This window comes from Callionymus lyra, chromosome 9 (genome assembly GCF_982586985.1).
Source record: "Callionymus lyra chromosome 9, fCalLyr1.hap1.1, whole genome shotgun sequence".
NCBI lineage: Eukaryota > Metazoa > Chordata > Actinopteri > Syngnathiformes > Callionymidae > Callionymus > Callionymus lyra.
In genome coordinates this window covers 10,434,391-10,450,106 of record NC_141826.1, presented here as the reverse complement: position 1 = coordinate 10,450,106, position 15,716 = coordinate 10,434,391, and the positions used below count along the sequence as shown (strand labels likewise).

Here is a 15,716-nt window from a genome sequence, read left to right as displayed (position 1 = left end):
TACATACATAGATAGATATATGGAACAAGAAAACATTTTCTATAAATAAAAAGAAGTATAAGATAACACAATCTAATCGAAGATTAAGAACATATTTATGATTCTAATAAAATGTCTACTTGTATATTTTTTTCCCCATTTGGGTGGCAAGATAGTGACACTCAAACGACCAAATGTGGCCCCTGAGCCAGAGATTTTCTAAGAGCAGATTGTGAATGGTTTTGATACATTTTTTAATGTTTTTTTTCTGCCTGTGAATCGTTGACGTCACGCAGTAGAGTTAATGAGAAATGTAAAATGTGATTGATACAGTTAACGAGGCGATAAGATGACGACCCACGTCTGTAATAGTATTAACTTCTGCTGGCAGATCGATCCGTGGAAAGACTCTGTGATGAAGGGAGGAGGAGGGAGGAGGGAGGAGGGAGGGAGGGGGGAACGTGATAGTTTCAACCGCACCGTGAAAGGGGCCGTCCCTGTTGGAGGAAGATCATCCCGAGGAAGGCCCACCTAGTCATCATTTGAAGATCCCTCCTCCTAAACAGCGAGTCGAACCTGCAGCCGAGCCACCACGGGACCAAAGGAGGACTATTTGTAAATAAGGTAAGATCCCTCTTTTTTTTTTACCCCCCGCGGTCGCTCACGCTCGTTCCTAAATCCCCTAAAATAGAGGTCACCACCATTTGACAAGCAAAAGCATCACCGTCGCCATTGGACGCTTCGCCGGCCTGCGCTGAATATTCTTTTTTTTTTTTTAACCAATTTTTTACTGGTGTGTAGGTGCGTGTTAACCTGACGCGTCAAGCTGGAATAAAGCGAATATTAACGCGTCGTTCATCCCCCTGCAGATAGGAAAGTGTGCAGCTTCCCTTCCCCCAGCTACTGTCCTGGACATGATGTGCAGCCCAAAAGATCCGAGTAACATTAGCGTCGAGCAATAATTCATGAGCACAATTAAGCATTCCATTCAAATCTTTTCACCTGTTAATATTTAATGCGTAAAAAAGAAGGGATGGGTTCGTTTTTTTTTTTTACTACAAGGTGAGGTGCAGTTGTTACGATGGTCCACTAGAGGCGCTGTGTACTGAACCTGCATCACATAATGGGGAAAGAAATGTGAATATAAAAGAGCTGGACATGTGACTGAAAGTGTCGCCCCTCTTCACAGTAGCCAAGATGGACGTGTTCATGAAGGGGTTGTCAAAAGCTAAAGAAGGGATGGCCGTGGCCGCCGAGAAGACCAAGGAAGGGGTCGCCGTGGCAGCGGAGAAGACCAAAGAAGGAGTCATGTTTGTAGGTAAGACGGTCCCCCTCGCACGCTTCCACACCCAATGAGACGGATCGATCGCTGGGTCTCAGGTGACGTTCCCGGTGACGCCCGACGCGATCGATTCCGCCGATGATTCATGGAGAAGGAGAGGCTTTATGAGTTTTAACGTCAGTGGGTGAAAGTGATGGATGCTCCGAGAACGTCCTGTCGCCCTGACTTGACTGGAGCTATAGGACGGTGGCGACGGTGGTGGTGGGGGTGGGGCCGAGTGTCAGCGGGAGCAGCTCCTGCCACATGTCCCTGCATCAGATGGCAGCGGATTGTGAAGAGCGTCGGCTATACCTCCCGGTGAGAAACAGACGACCAGAGCTTCTGCTTTTGTCCGGGCTCCGCCTAATTTGTAATGGACACTGTTCCAGAGGTCAGAGCGACCGGAGCCGGTGACCGACGATTGATTGGACAGACCACTCGACTCGCTCCAGACGTGGAAACACTGATGATCTAAGAAGAGTTGGATTCTTATCTTAGATGAGGAGGAAGCAGGGAAATATGAGTTTAGATTTCTGACAACTGCCTATAAAGTCCATCTAATGGTCACTCAAATATGAAATACTTTAAAATGTATACAGTGATGAATCCTTATATCTTTGTGGAGGTTGTTTTACCTGTACTTGATTTAATTCAGTCACTGGTTTACTCCCACAGTCAAAAAACTAATACATAAATCTAAATAAGGCAAAGTACTGCCCTGGCCTCTGACTATAAGTAATCCACCCTCACACAATTATAGAAAAATTATAAAACTCCAGTGGAATTTCTGACAGCAAACTGGTTTTGTTTGTACTTATTATCTCTTAATTTAACTTCTTAAACATCTTTATTTTAGAGTAATCCATTTATCCACCCCTTTAATTTTTCCTTTTTGGAGTGTTTGTCCCTCAAAATAATTACACGTAAATACTATTCAAAATGATTAATGTCATATTAACATGTTTTTTTTTTTATAGATCTTTTAAATAATTAAAAAATAATAATTGAATAACACTGTCTTATTTTTCAAACATCCTGGTTACAGACCATACTCGCCTTTTTTCCCCTGTAATTTATTTTTAAATATTGAAATTTTTTTTATGAGAATAATCCGACTTTCCTGACTCACTTTCCTGACTCACATGTTGAAGTTCTCCTCTCCAAAATGTAGTATGAAATATCCTCATGACCATGTTTCGAAGTTATTACTTTATAAAGTTCTCCTCCATCTGAAATCTTGGCGAACAAGAGGTTACAAAAGGTGACTTCATTCACCTCCAGCCAGCTAAAATTGCACCCCGCTTCGTTTATACAACAAGTCCTTTGGAGGTGGAGACTTCCAGGATTAACCACAGGTTGACCAATCACAGCAGAGTGGGTTAGAAATATAATTTTGTACAAACAGACACATACTCTCACAATAGTCACAAAAGATATAGCGCCCCCTAAGGAAATGAATGAACCCACCTCTGTTCTAACATATTCATTGGTATGTATATATATATATATCGCTCCCTTTATGTGACCTGTGATGGACTAGAGACTCTTGCCTCGTATGCTGAAAGCTGGTAAGGGCTCCAGCATAATGATCTGCACAGTTTTAGATTCAAATAAAGGCAAATAATAGTTTATGGTAAATGTTTTAAAAGCATAACAAAAATGTATGCTCGTTATGTAATATAAATATTTGTGCAAAACAATATAATACTCTTTTTTTATGACAGTATTCAAAACTGTTAATATCTTTATGAATAATGTTCTTGCTTTAATAAAACTTGCTGTACCGTCTATCGTCTGCTGTGTACTTGAAATCTAATTTCCCGAAGGAGATCTCCAGAGGTTTAATAAAGTCAATCTAATCTAATCGAATCTATTAAATCAGCGTTAAAACCCTAAATGAAACGAAGGCCTCACAGTACTCTTTCTGCATCAATATTTAACTTAAAACTAATTGTAATGTAATTGAAGCCATGTGACAAAACTCAGTAGTCATTCATTAGTTTATCCCATGTCATGGGATTCAGTCTATCCTGCTATATTCTTGTCAGCGCCGCCATCAACCAGTCGTCTGCTGGTTCCTGTTCCGGAAAAAATTGGAAGCTCGATTCCCCAATTATTCAGTGCCACATGTCAAGCTGCTGTAAGAAAAGGTCCAGGCTCGTTGTTTCTGTGTGGACACGAGTCTGGATCCTGTTCTCTGAGCACGTTGCTGCTGGAGGAAGCCAGGTACGATTGGAGGAGGGGTGAAGCTGCTCTGATAGGTCAGCGGCTCACCTTTTGACAGCTGAGTCTGCCGGAGCACGGCGAGGATGAGACCCCGATAATTATCACTCACGGACTGACAGAGTGAGGGGCTTCCACCACAGCGCAGGAAGTGTTACATAGTTTCCCTCGGATGATGTCACGCAGTGAATCATGAATTATTCATATATATGGAGATGAGAAAACAAGTGGACATTAAACACGAAGAGTACGTGGGATTAATCCGTCACATTATTGTGAGATCTGAAGGATTGTGATAATAAAACGATCTGTGAGTGGAGACACAGTGTGAATGTTTAAATAAATATAGAATCAATAGAGCTCTGGACACAATATTGATTATGAAAGGGGCAAATTTACAAACATATTATTCATTACTATTATTTAACGTGTAATAACTTCTCTATATTAAGTATTTAATCTAAAAAATGTTTTTAAAAGATCAAGATTACTACATTATACTATTGATAAAATATTTTTTATAATATTGTTTGATGTTTAGTTAGTAAATGAATAATTTACTACTACTATTGTTAAAGGAGGTTTAGAATTTATACTTATTTATTAAATGTTAACTGGTACCAATGTTGGTTGCTTGTATTTTTAATTATATAAAAATAAGATTTAAATTTTCTTTTTCTATTTTACCTCCCAAACAGTAGAACGTATCAGTGGTCCCCAAGCTCTGTTCTGGGGACCATTAGTGGTCCATGCGTCATGTATTACCGGACCACATAGACTTTTTTTTTTAATAATTTCTATTCTAATGCTTATTTTTGTTTGAAAGATGAAACTTTTTCTCAGAATTAACATTAGCATTTGATTCTTGACACTTCAAGATCTTAGTTATAGTCAAGTTTAATTAAAAAACAACCTGTAAACTAGTTTAAACGAGAGAAAACGTGACAATCTTGTTGCATAAACAACGTCTAGATCTATTGCTGATTCTGCACTACGGAGAAATTTATTTTTCATGATTTAACGTTCATCAACCGGTCGTGCTATTTACCTTTTGCAGTTTTTATCTGAAGGTTGATCCGTCAATATAATGCCGACATTAAACCGGTCCTTGGTGCCAAAAAAAAAGTTGGGGACCCCTCATTTATATAACCCCTAGTTTTAGACTAAAACTGCTGTGTCAGTTGGTGAGATGCTCATCATAGCAACAAAGCTTATTATTATTTAACGTTTTCTAATTGATCGGCACCGGACCGACGCTGGTATTTAACGGTAGTCCCTCCTCTCTGCGGTCGGCCCAGTGGAGAGGCTGCCGAGGGACCAGCGGGGGTGCGCCGCGGTGCCGGGGCCGACGAAAGCATGATGGATGTGCTCTGCCAAAGGTCAGGGAGCTTAACGATGTGATGCAGTTAAAAAATAGAAAGTTCACTGACTCATCTCGGTGGAAGCGAAACAACAGTTGGAGCTGTGACATAATAAGCAAATCCCTTTGACGGGTGACGGTGCGGCACATGTTCAAACCTTTTTAAAAAAAACCCAGTTAGAGAGACTGTTGACATTTAATGGAATCAATGCAGAGCCACAAACTCTCGAGCGTCCTCGTTTGACCCCCGACAACCAATTCATTATCAGCCAATAAAAGTGTTAAGTGTGAGGTTATAAATGATGAACCTCCAGCTGCTGTTATTTACCTCACCGATGATTATCCGACAATAACGTTTCCGCCGGTGGACGAGAGCGCCGACCTGTTGTTGTTGTTATGGCAGCGAGAGTCAGACACTCGTGCTGAGTGTCCACTCATCAGAGAAGCTCGGTTTGTTCTGCTCACCGCCTTCGTGTTCGGATGTGCATTTAGTCGTGAGGTTGGATTTATTGTGAACACATGCGACTCAAGGTTTGAAATGTCAACCAGGATGCATAAGATGAATACTTGCTAGCGTGTGTTTTCGCTATTCATCATCTGTTATAAGCATTATTTCAAATACGAACAATGAAATTATTGACAAAACCTTGTTTAGCACTTGTCGTTTATATGTCTAATATATTTTTTTTTGTACACAGGTAACAAGGCCAAAGACAGTGTGGGCACAGGTGAGTTTCTTCTCTTGATTAAATATCAGCATAAATTAGTAGAAAACTATGTGTTAAATAGAAATACAATGAATGAGGACATGAAGAGTAACTGCGTCAGTGGATAGATGACATTAGATGATAAACATCTAATTGAAAATCCTATAAAAAAGTTTTAATACACACAGAAAACGGTAAATAAAATGGAAAAAAAATCAATGAAAATGAGATTCCAGCAGGTAAAATAAAGCGTGAGAAACTTATCAAGGCCGTTCCAAAGTCAAGGTGCCTTGATTAAAAAGCAGATTCATTCAAGTTTGACTTTTAAATAGTTTACCAGGACCAGAAGACCTTAAGTTATTTAGTACCAAAGTTATCAAGTAGACTGAGGTTTCTTTAATGGAAAGAGATTAAATTGTGTTATCACTGGGTCAAGGTGACCCGGAGACCCAAAGACAAATGTGTTTGTGGTATCCATTGTGTAATCTCTGGGTCAAGGTGACCCGGAGGCCACAAAAAATATTTGTTTTGTGACCCAGAGCCAGAGATAACACAAGGGTTAAACTAGATACTGTAGATGCAACTGTGCAGAATCTGAACAACTGGACTTGAGATTAAACCGTATTCAAGCCTTATTACAAAAGTAAATAATGATAAAGTCTTAAATGATAAATGCACTGTTTGCTTCATAAGTACTTTACAAGCCATAAAATGTAATTTAATAGCATTTAAAACAGTTACTAATGACACAGTACTGAGAATTTATATCATATAAAGTAGAGCAAGTGACATGCTACATACTAATACTGATTCTTTCATGTGGTATCATGTGTAGGTTGCACGATAGAAGGGAAAATGGATAAGTACTTATTAATACATATAAAAGTATGAAATAAAACATGGTAACAATTAGCAGCTCATGAGCTAACTTCTCTAAAAGACAACAACATAAATGTACTTATTAGGTTGTTTTTAATGATATTCGCAAATTATTGTAAATCTGATACATTGTAAAATACATTGTTGCTATTTATGCTTTAAAAAAAGTTTTAAGTTTAAAGAGTTAAATGTGTAGAGGTGTTGTTACATGTGTGTTTGTGTGTCTCCAGTGGCGGAGAAGACCACCGGAGCAATGGGAAACATCGTAGCGGCCACCGGTCTGGGGAAGAAGGACGAGTTCCCGTCTGACATGAACGTACGTAGACGCTTCACACTTGCCGTTGTTAATCTGAAACGAGATTCAATTGGCAGTCTTGAATGTTTGCCGACACGTTGTCTATATTTGTCGATCACACGTGAAAGCCCTGTCCCCGTCTTAAACCTCCGAGTTGGAAGCTCTCCTCTCGAGCTAATCTTGCAGATCTGACAGATTACTCTAATGGGCTTCTTAACGAGTCGATCTGAGAATTACTCAGACTGCCGACACTCTTATTAAGTACGTGATTCTGTTGCTTTGTTCCGATCGGGACCGAGCTCGGCTGCATTAGCACTCTCAGGCTGATCCCTGTCATAACAGTGCTTGAGGGATAAAAATGAGTTAGGATACATCACTAGCGCTGGGTATACATTAAAAAAAATGTTCAGTACAGGTGATGATAACAATACCTTCACTTCAATATCAGTAACTGAAAGATAATTTTTTTCGAAACCAATTTCATGCAAATCTTAAGTTAAGTTTTCAGCTTTGTTAAGTTGCCACTTCAAGGGGTTTTCTTGCAGAAAAATAATTTCAAGCGCAAAAAGAGCAATCGCTAACAAGTGTCAAATTAATCTGATGTTTACTGTCTCTTTCACTTATTAGTTTTTCTTCAGAAAGATCCACACATTATCAAGATTTTATCACATGCAGGTATTGAAACTTTGCACTTAGAGAAGAGGCATTTAGGTCAATGGCACAAAAGAACTGTAGCTCGATACCTAATCCTACACTTCACTTGTTTCTCTGTGAAGGTTTACAAAAAGATTGGTTTCTATATTATTTCCCAAAATATAGTCTGTTGAAGTAAACAAAGAGATTGAATGGCAAAACTGGAGTTATCTTAAAGGTTGTCTTAAAGGTTAGCTGTTATCTTAAAGGTCATGTTTTGGCCTGGATTAAGGCTAGCGGAAGCAAACAAATCCGTAAATGTAGTGTTGGCGACGTAATCAAATTTATTATAACACATTTCTGGAAGTTAAATATGTCAGTTGAATACTACTTGCTACTATACTATATGCTTTCACTTGGCTCATCGTGGCTCATCGTGGATTTGGTTGGAGGATGTTTAAATTGTAAATGTGTCGGCACAAATATTAAAAAAGAAAAACCTTTCTTACACCAAACGCTACACTTGATATTTCTTATATTTATATACTCTATATATTTATATTTACCCATTCAATACTCTATATACATTATTTTTTTAATCAACTATGGTCCTTTTTGTCTAAATCTATGCAACCACGGAGGGCACCATGAAATATAAACCAATCAGAAGCCAAGAACCAATCTCAAATTCTATCTTTAATCAAGCGTTATGTCACTAAACCAAAACATAGATAACATACTGTACATAACATCTTAACAGAACAATTGGCTAACACAACATCAATAACAACGTACTGCAGGTCAAGCTATTCTATCCGTCCTTGGGTTTTATCCATTCATGAGCCGCACTTTAATCTGGATTGTTCTTGTTAAACTTTATGATAAATTCCCCAAACGCCAGATGTAGAAAATACACTTCCTGCTTTTAATTTAGCTCGCCTGCCTTTGTAATCCTTCATTGTCACAGTCATTCTAGCTACTGTTTAAAAATGTAAATAGATTTTCCAATCATTTAAAATGTTAAGTTTAAGATCCAACAAATCAATACTTTCCTTGAGTTACAAATAATTGACTGCCTCAGATTTTTCTAGAAGAATGGTAGAATTTCAGAGAAATTGATAATCAAAAATTAATACATAGTTATTGACAGGTTTATGATGCTATAAATCCCACATTATCGGAATTTACAATCCTTGACTGCTTCAGCTCACATTTAGAAAACATAGACTACAATCCCAGAGAAATATAATAATGATTCAATGTAGAACTTTAGAGAAATTGATCATTAAAACGTAGCTATGTTACAAGCTTGGATTGGTCAAAGAAGACTGGTTTATGATACTGTAAATCAATAATTATTCCGACTTACAATCATCGACTGCCCTAGATTTTGTATATAACACGTAGACTACCGTACCACAAAATATCATAACATTTCAATGTAGAATTTTAAGAAATTGATCATTTAAAGATTAATACTTTAGCTATGTTGCGTGAATGTCATTGTCAAAGAAGACTGGTTTATGATGCTATAAATCAATAATTATCCCAAGTTACTCTCAATGACTACCTTGGATCTCTTCTTGAAAATGTAGACTATTGTCCTAGAAACAATATCAAAACGATGAATGTAGAATTTCAGAGAAATTGATCATTAAAAAGTAATATTTTCGCTATGTTGCATGAATGTAAAAAATGACTTATCATGCAATAAATCAATTTATTTTCCAGGTTACATTCAATGTCTGCCATAGATCTGCCATAGAAGATGTAGGATACTATCCCACATAACATTTCAATGTAGACACTAAGAGAAATTAATTATTAAATTAGTTCTAAGGTATAGATCAACATTAAAAAAGTGAATTTGATTTTTTAATTTTTCTGAAACCTGACAACCCTTAATCAGTGCATGCGATGCAAACTGGAAGCAATACTGCTTCGTTGTGGCTCTACTTGCTCATGGCTGTGGCACCATTGTAACAGCACACCCAGGATTACGGTCTGTTCTCTGACCTAATTGACTTGACTCAGATTTAAAAATAAGCATGTGACCCACTAGCTTTGTTTTTAGGGATCCAGGTAGCAGATGCAGCCACGATGAAGCAATACTCGGTAGCGTGTGAAAGCCCGTCAGGTAGTTCTGGACCTCGACCCGAGATAGTACCACCGCCGCTGTTAGAAACAGAGCTGCAGCAGTCCAAGTGCCCTGAGTGGGCTTGACGGAGTGAGTCAGTGGGACACATGACCAGGAGCCTTCAGCAGAAAAAACTCAACTCAACTGTGACTAACAAGATTATTCACACCTTTGCTCTCATATTTTGCATTTGAGTGGCTCTTGTGTGTAAGAAACATCTGCGCTCTGCATGTTTATGTTTCGTTGAGTTGCTTAGTGTGTAAGACGTAAATGGATTAAAGGTTTACGTCTGTGCTTGACACTGGTCAGGATGAGTTCAGCCGAGGCTCCCAGCATGCTTTGCTGTCATTTGAAATGTTTCGCAAAAGCATATATTTGACACAAAACAATCTGTATCTTTTGATACTATTTTGATTGATATTTTTATATTTTCTTCCTGTGACATATAGGAGCGTCAACTGCTGCAGTGCATTATGGGGCTTAGTATAGTTTTATAATAAAATCCTGTATTCTTGCCTTCAATTATTTTAAGGATCAAATGTATATTTTTATATTTCAAAACGGTGTCAGACTCAATCACAGAAGGGGCCAAAAATCTTTTATCAGTCTCAACATTATTTTTCACTCTTATTGGACTATATAATGATTTGGTCGGCCGAATTTGGCCCCTGAGGGTTGGAAAAAAAATCAATGATTGCAATGAGTTTAATGGAACAACTGGTACCGGCAGCGATCTGTAGCTCGCTCACAGAGCACACACAGCAAGAGTGAAGATGATCTGCAGGTAGTTACAAATCCTTCAAATCACTCAGATCCAGACGGTAATTTAGTACATCACTTAATAGTTTGCTTCTTCATCCAGCATTTTCTTAAAATTAATATCTAGGGTCAATTCCCATGTTGATACTGTTGACAGTTTAACACCAGCAGGAGGCCATCAACACTGAGTCTGGTTCTGCTCTGGGTTTCTGCCTTTTCTTTGTCACTGTCACAATGATTCACCAATCGCTGATTTGTTGTACTAGTTTTTTCATTTATCCTATCTTGTCTTTTTAAACAGTAAAGTGTCTTGAGATAACTTCATGATTCGACACTTGAAATAAAATCGAATTGAACATACATCATCAGTACCTAGTACTTAAAGGTATTTTTACATCTGCCAAGAAGAATAATGCAATAGTCTGCCTGTCTATGCGTTGACAAAATAACTGGAAAAATGATGACTGTATATAAATTAATTATTTGGGACTGTTAATAATGGGGAAACATTCCATTTGTTTGTGTTGAAATGTCAAATGACCATCTGGATCCTCCAGTATTTTTGAAGGATTTTTCAACTTCTGTGATAGAAAGAAAGCTATAATGCAAGATTCATTTTTTTTGCCCCATTGACAATTTGTCTTAAGATTTGAAATTGTAATTAAAAAAAAACATCATTAATACTTAGTCCTTAGGTATTTATACATCTGCCAAGGAGAACAATGCAATCATCTGTCCGTTGACAAAATAACTTACCAACTGATGACTAAATTTAAATGAATTCTACTGCAAATTCTAATAATGGGAAACAGTGTATTTATTTGTGTTGGAATTTCAGATGACCATCTGGATCCTGAAATATTTTGAAGGACTTTCAAAATCTTTGATAGGTTGAGAGCTAAAATGCCACAGCCATTTTTTCTTGTTGACTGTGTGTTGTGCGAGCAGTCTGTAGCACTACTTGCTACAATAAATATGACTGAGTCAGTGTCATGTGTTCCTGTGTTTGTCTCTGCAGCCTGAGGAGTACGGACAGGAGGCCATGGAGGGCCAGGGCGAGGGGATGCTGGAGCCAGAAGGGGAGACATATGACGACTCCCAGCAGGTGATCCATCGGCACGACACAATCGCTTTTTGCATTTCTTTTCCACTCGTGCTCGGCGGCGTCGGCATCCAGCAGCTCGATGTTGTGACACCGTTCGAGACGGATCGTACGGTTCTGCTCGTGGCTCCTGCTGAGATGAGTTAAAAAGACGAGTCACCGGGGCGTGTGTTCGGGACCGAGGGTTTTTTAATGTCAGGTGCTACTAGAAGTGGAGATTTAGCCATGCTAACATGCTAGCAGGAAAGATTTAGGTTATGTTGTGTACTAATGGGAATTTACCTGCAACATTTAAGAGGTTATGATTTGAAACGAAATAAACATTTTAAACATAATAAACTAAATAAAATAATTAAATTGATTAGTTTAAGAGCGTTTTGAGAAATTATATTTCTTCAGGGGTCATTTTTATACAGTGACTGTTGTGAGTAAATAAAAAATAAAAAAAAGGAGGAAAAAGTATAAAAGCAAGCAATAAAATCAAGCTAAAAAAGCTAAAGTTAGCATAGCATAGTACTTTCTTTTCCAAATTGTTTTCACCTCAGTGTGGCTTCCAGAAATACATATGCAGCATCAGTGGTCGATGATCTTGACCCAGAGACAACACAAGGGATACCTCGAACATTTGTTTTCGGCCCTGCGAGTCACCTTGACCAAGTCATAACACAAGGGTTGAGTGAAAATATTTGGGGGAAAGGTACTACTAATTTTAGCATTTTTAGCTTGATTTTATTACTAAATTTTACACTTGTTTCGTTGACCCCGAGATAACACAAATCTTCTCAAAAAGAGGACAAAAGTTTTTTAAAACAAAGTCATAAAACAAATCAAAATAGTCATCGTTAATGAGTAGTAATGAATAATAGAAATAAATACAAAATAAAAATTGTTAGTTTCTGCACGATTTTTCACCTCATGAGGGCCACAAAAATACAGTCAAAGGGCCCCCGACTGAAGATGACAGATAACTAGATCATCACGTCCAGCTTATTATTTTATTTAAAGTTTAAGTTAAATCAGAATAAATCATTTCACTGTCAGAGGAAAACAACAATATAATATCAGTGAAACACTCATGATGATGTCATCTAGTTGGATGTAAATGACAATTTCCCAGCAGCCACTAGTTCTGTCCCTGCTTTCCATCTCTTCTTGCCTCTTCTCTCCCCTCCCCCATCCTTAGCCAGAGATGCATGAGCCCTCACTCTGGGTGTGGTAATAACGCCGCCTCTGTGCATTCTGGGTAAAAAAAATCAGAATCTCCCTGCATTGCTGTAAATACAGAGCCTGATCTGCAGGCTGAGCATCAACCGGTGAGTCACCGCTCGCCCGACTCCAATCTGCTCTCAGACCAGCTACAAGAGTATTACTCTCTAGCAGAGCTGTGTCCTTATTGCGTGAGCACGTCTGAGGAGGCGCAGCTACGCATGCTGGGAGATCACGACACGTCAGTGGTCCGGTGGAAGGACAGTGCTGCCACCTGCAGGCGCTAGAGAGCTACTGACTCTTGCACTGCTGCGTTAAAAACAAACGTGTCATAGTAGTCTTGATAAGTTAATCTTTTTTTTTTATAAATAAAAGCTTGTTCATTTATAGCTGGGTTGATTTCATATTATTTTTTGTTGATATTATATAATTTATAATTAATATTTATTAGTTCTATTTAGTTTAAACAAAGGTAATGTTTTCAATATCAATAAGTTTCAACAGCATAACATTAAAATGTGATAACATGAAAATTATTTGCAGTCCAGGGGCAACATGGAGTTCTTTGACTGTATTTGTGTGGCCCTCGTGAGATCAAAGATCACGTAGAAAGTATCAGTATTTATTTATATTATCATTATTAGTCTCTGAATATGACTGTAGTGTTTTTATTATAGGATTTTTGTCTTCCGCTTTTTTCATTTTTGTGAGTGATTGAATAGATTTAAATATAAAAAAAATAATATTTTTGAACATATTTAGGTTAATATTATTACTTCATTTTGTACTTTTCCCCTCTTTTTTTCTGGATGGCCCCTCACAACAGCCTGTATAAAATGTGGCCCCTGTGTAAATGCAATATCTCACCCCTGCTTTAGACCTTTTTAGACTTTATATAATAATGGCATATTCAGTAATATAATCTTTGTACTTGGAATTATTTATGTAGAATTCTGAATTCTAAGATTTTTTTATTCTCATTTAGGTCATTTTATATAATTTATCGCTTGTCGGTAATATCAAATGTAAAAATAATGACTGATAACACAACCTAGACCTAACTGACTAATTTGAACGAAAATAAGCAAAATCATTTGTTTTATTTAATTGCAATTCAAAGGTTAAACGCGTATTCCAAACAATGAAGTCATTGTTATAATAACTTATCTAATTGATAACATTGTTTTGTTAATTGTTATTATTTATTTAATTTCAATTCAGGCATTTTATATGAGCACAAATAAGTAGCTTGGTGGTGAAGAAAGAGCTGAGCTGAAAGGCTTTGATTCTATCAAATGAGTTTTCTGTGGAAGACTGAGAACCCTCAGGACGGATTGTATTTGTTTCTAAATTGACATAGATTGACTGTTCTTTCGTAAGGGTGAGGGTTTCCATGTTTACTCTCAGTTACTATTTGGCCACTTTTCCAGTCCACAAACCATCCAAGAAATCCTTAATTAAAACCAACTTTACCCCGACTTTCCACTAACAATGTCTTTCTTCTCCCCAGGAGAGCCAAGACTACGAGCCAGAGGCATAAACCCATCATTCCAGATCACCGTCTAACCAGCAGCACAATAACATTTCTAATAATAACAAGGACATGCTGATACCACTACAATTCCCCCCCCCCCCCGTTGCAAAAAACAAAACCACAAAAAGACGAGCATTCCCACAGAAATTGTTCTTCCTTCAAGACAAATCTTTTATGATTCTATATTGTAAATGTTGTTCTTACTGTAATGTGTTGGATGTAGGTATTTATTGACATGTAGGACCGTCCTCACTGTCTCATTTCCTTGACTCCCTCCCAATGAAATGAGACCAGAGCCAGGGCTTGTGACGTTGTGTGTATCTGTATTTAGAGACGTGCAATAGATGTTTATCATCTTCCAATGAGACATTGGGAGAGGAAAAAAATTAAATATGTGCGGTTGCAAGCAGATATTAATACAATAATATCCTCTTAAGTGTCGACAATGCCTGTTTGTGGGTTCGTTTGTTACTTTTATTTTTACATTTCTTTGGGAATTCATTTGGACGTTTTATGAAGTTTTTTACATTGTATCTTTATAGTTGCTTGTGAATCATTCCAGTAAACTATCTGTTAGAAATGGACAGAGTAAACATGTCTGTGTGTGCGTGTGTTTGTGCGTACTGAAGATTTTAACAGGTCAAAGTCAATATATCGAGTCTTGAGATCATAATGGTTGTCATATCAAAATGTGCTTTAAATTGCAGGACTTGTCAATATAAAAGGTTTATGTGTTGAGCCAGATATACAAATCGTCTGTAAATAAAAATTAAAAAAAGGAAATAAAAGAAAAACACCAACTTTTGTTGTTGAAGATGATGATTGATGATTGATTTGATTACGTGAAGTAGCGACATCTAGCGGCGAGATTCTTAAATTGCATTCTCAGAATAGGCGTTTAATATTATTATTTTTATTATTTATTATTGGAGGATTTATGTTTAACAATCAACCGGTCTAGTGGTAGAGAGACTGATTAAGATAGTTATATAGTATATAATATATGAGGTACAAAAAAATAAATCATCTGTTGCGTCAAGGTTGTTCAGGATTACCATCTGGATCCGAGATTTATTTGTAGGATTTGTGGTGAGCAACAACAAAAGTTTGTTGTGTGACCGAGTACTGCGATTTGCCAATGGAGCTTGTTGATATAACAATATTTCAAATGCTAAAAAGAAAAATCCAATGGGAGAGAAATAATAAACCATAAGAAGTTCACAGAAGGTAAGTTGTATTTTATAATTAATTTCTCAATGAAATTCGTAGTTTTTATTTATGTAGCCCCCAGAAGTATTTTTCCTTTTTTTTTTCTTTCAAGTCTTAATGTTGAAGCAATGCAATATAAAACTTTATTAAAAACACATCATGAAAGTAGAATAAAACACTATGATTGTTTAATTTTAATTGTTTTAAGTTGCCCTGATGTATCAAAAAAAAAATACTAGTACTACTGGAATCATGGAATTATTTCTTAACGAAAAAAACCTTGAGAAAACTCTTTATTTTTCTAAACTCTCTGACAATTTTTAACTTTCAGAACAAAATGATTTACATCTCAAGAGTGAAATTGAAACATAT

At 37.2% G+C, this 15,716-nt stretch overlaps 1 protein-coding gene across 1 annotated transcript; it reads left to right on the top strand.

Annotated features, from left to right (window-relative positions):
* Positions 1 to 481: 481 nt before the first annotated feature.
* sncb (synuclein, beta) lies at positions 482 to 14,935 on the top strand. Its single transcript, XM_087799295.1, has 6 exons — positions 482 to 603; positions 1,169 to 1,297; positions 5,582 to 5,611; positions 6,700 to 6,785; positions 11,312 to 11,398; positions 14,112 to 14,935. The coding sequence occupies exons 2-6, from the start codon at positions 1,177 to 1,179 to the stop codon at positions 14,139 to 14,141; spliced, it is 354 nt and encodes a 117-aa protein (XP_087655421.1). The 5' UTR covers positions 482 to 603; positions 1,169 to 1,176; the 3' UTR covers positions 14,142 to 14,935.
* Positions 14,936 to 15,716: the final 781 nt, after the last annotated feature.

Bases quoted from the DNA above. Each gene is read 5' to 3' on its own strand.
- sncb (XM_087799295.1), top strand. From the start codon at position 1,177: ATGGACGTGTTCATGAAGGGGTTGTCAAAAGCTAAAGAAGGGATGGCC. The intron at 5,612-6,699 runs GTGAGTTTCTTC...GTGTGTCTCCAG, and splicing joins CAAAGACAGTGTGGGCACAG to TGGCGGAGAAGACCACCGGA. The intron at 6,786-11,311 runs GTACGTAGACGC...TTGTCTCTGCAG, and splicing joins AGTTCCCGTCTGACATGAAC to CCTGAGGAGTACGGACAGGA.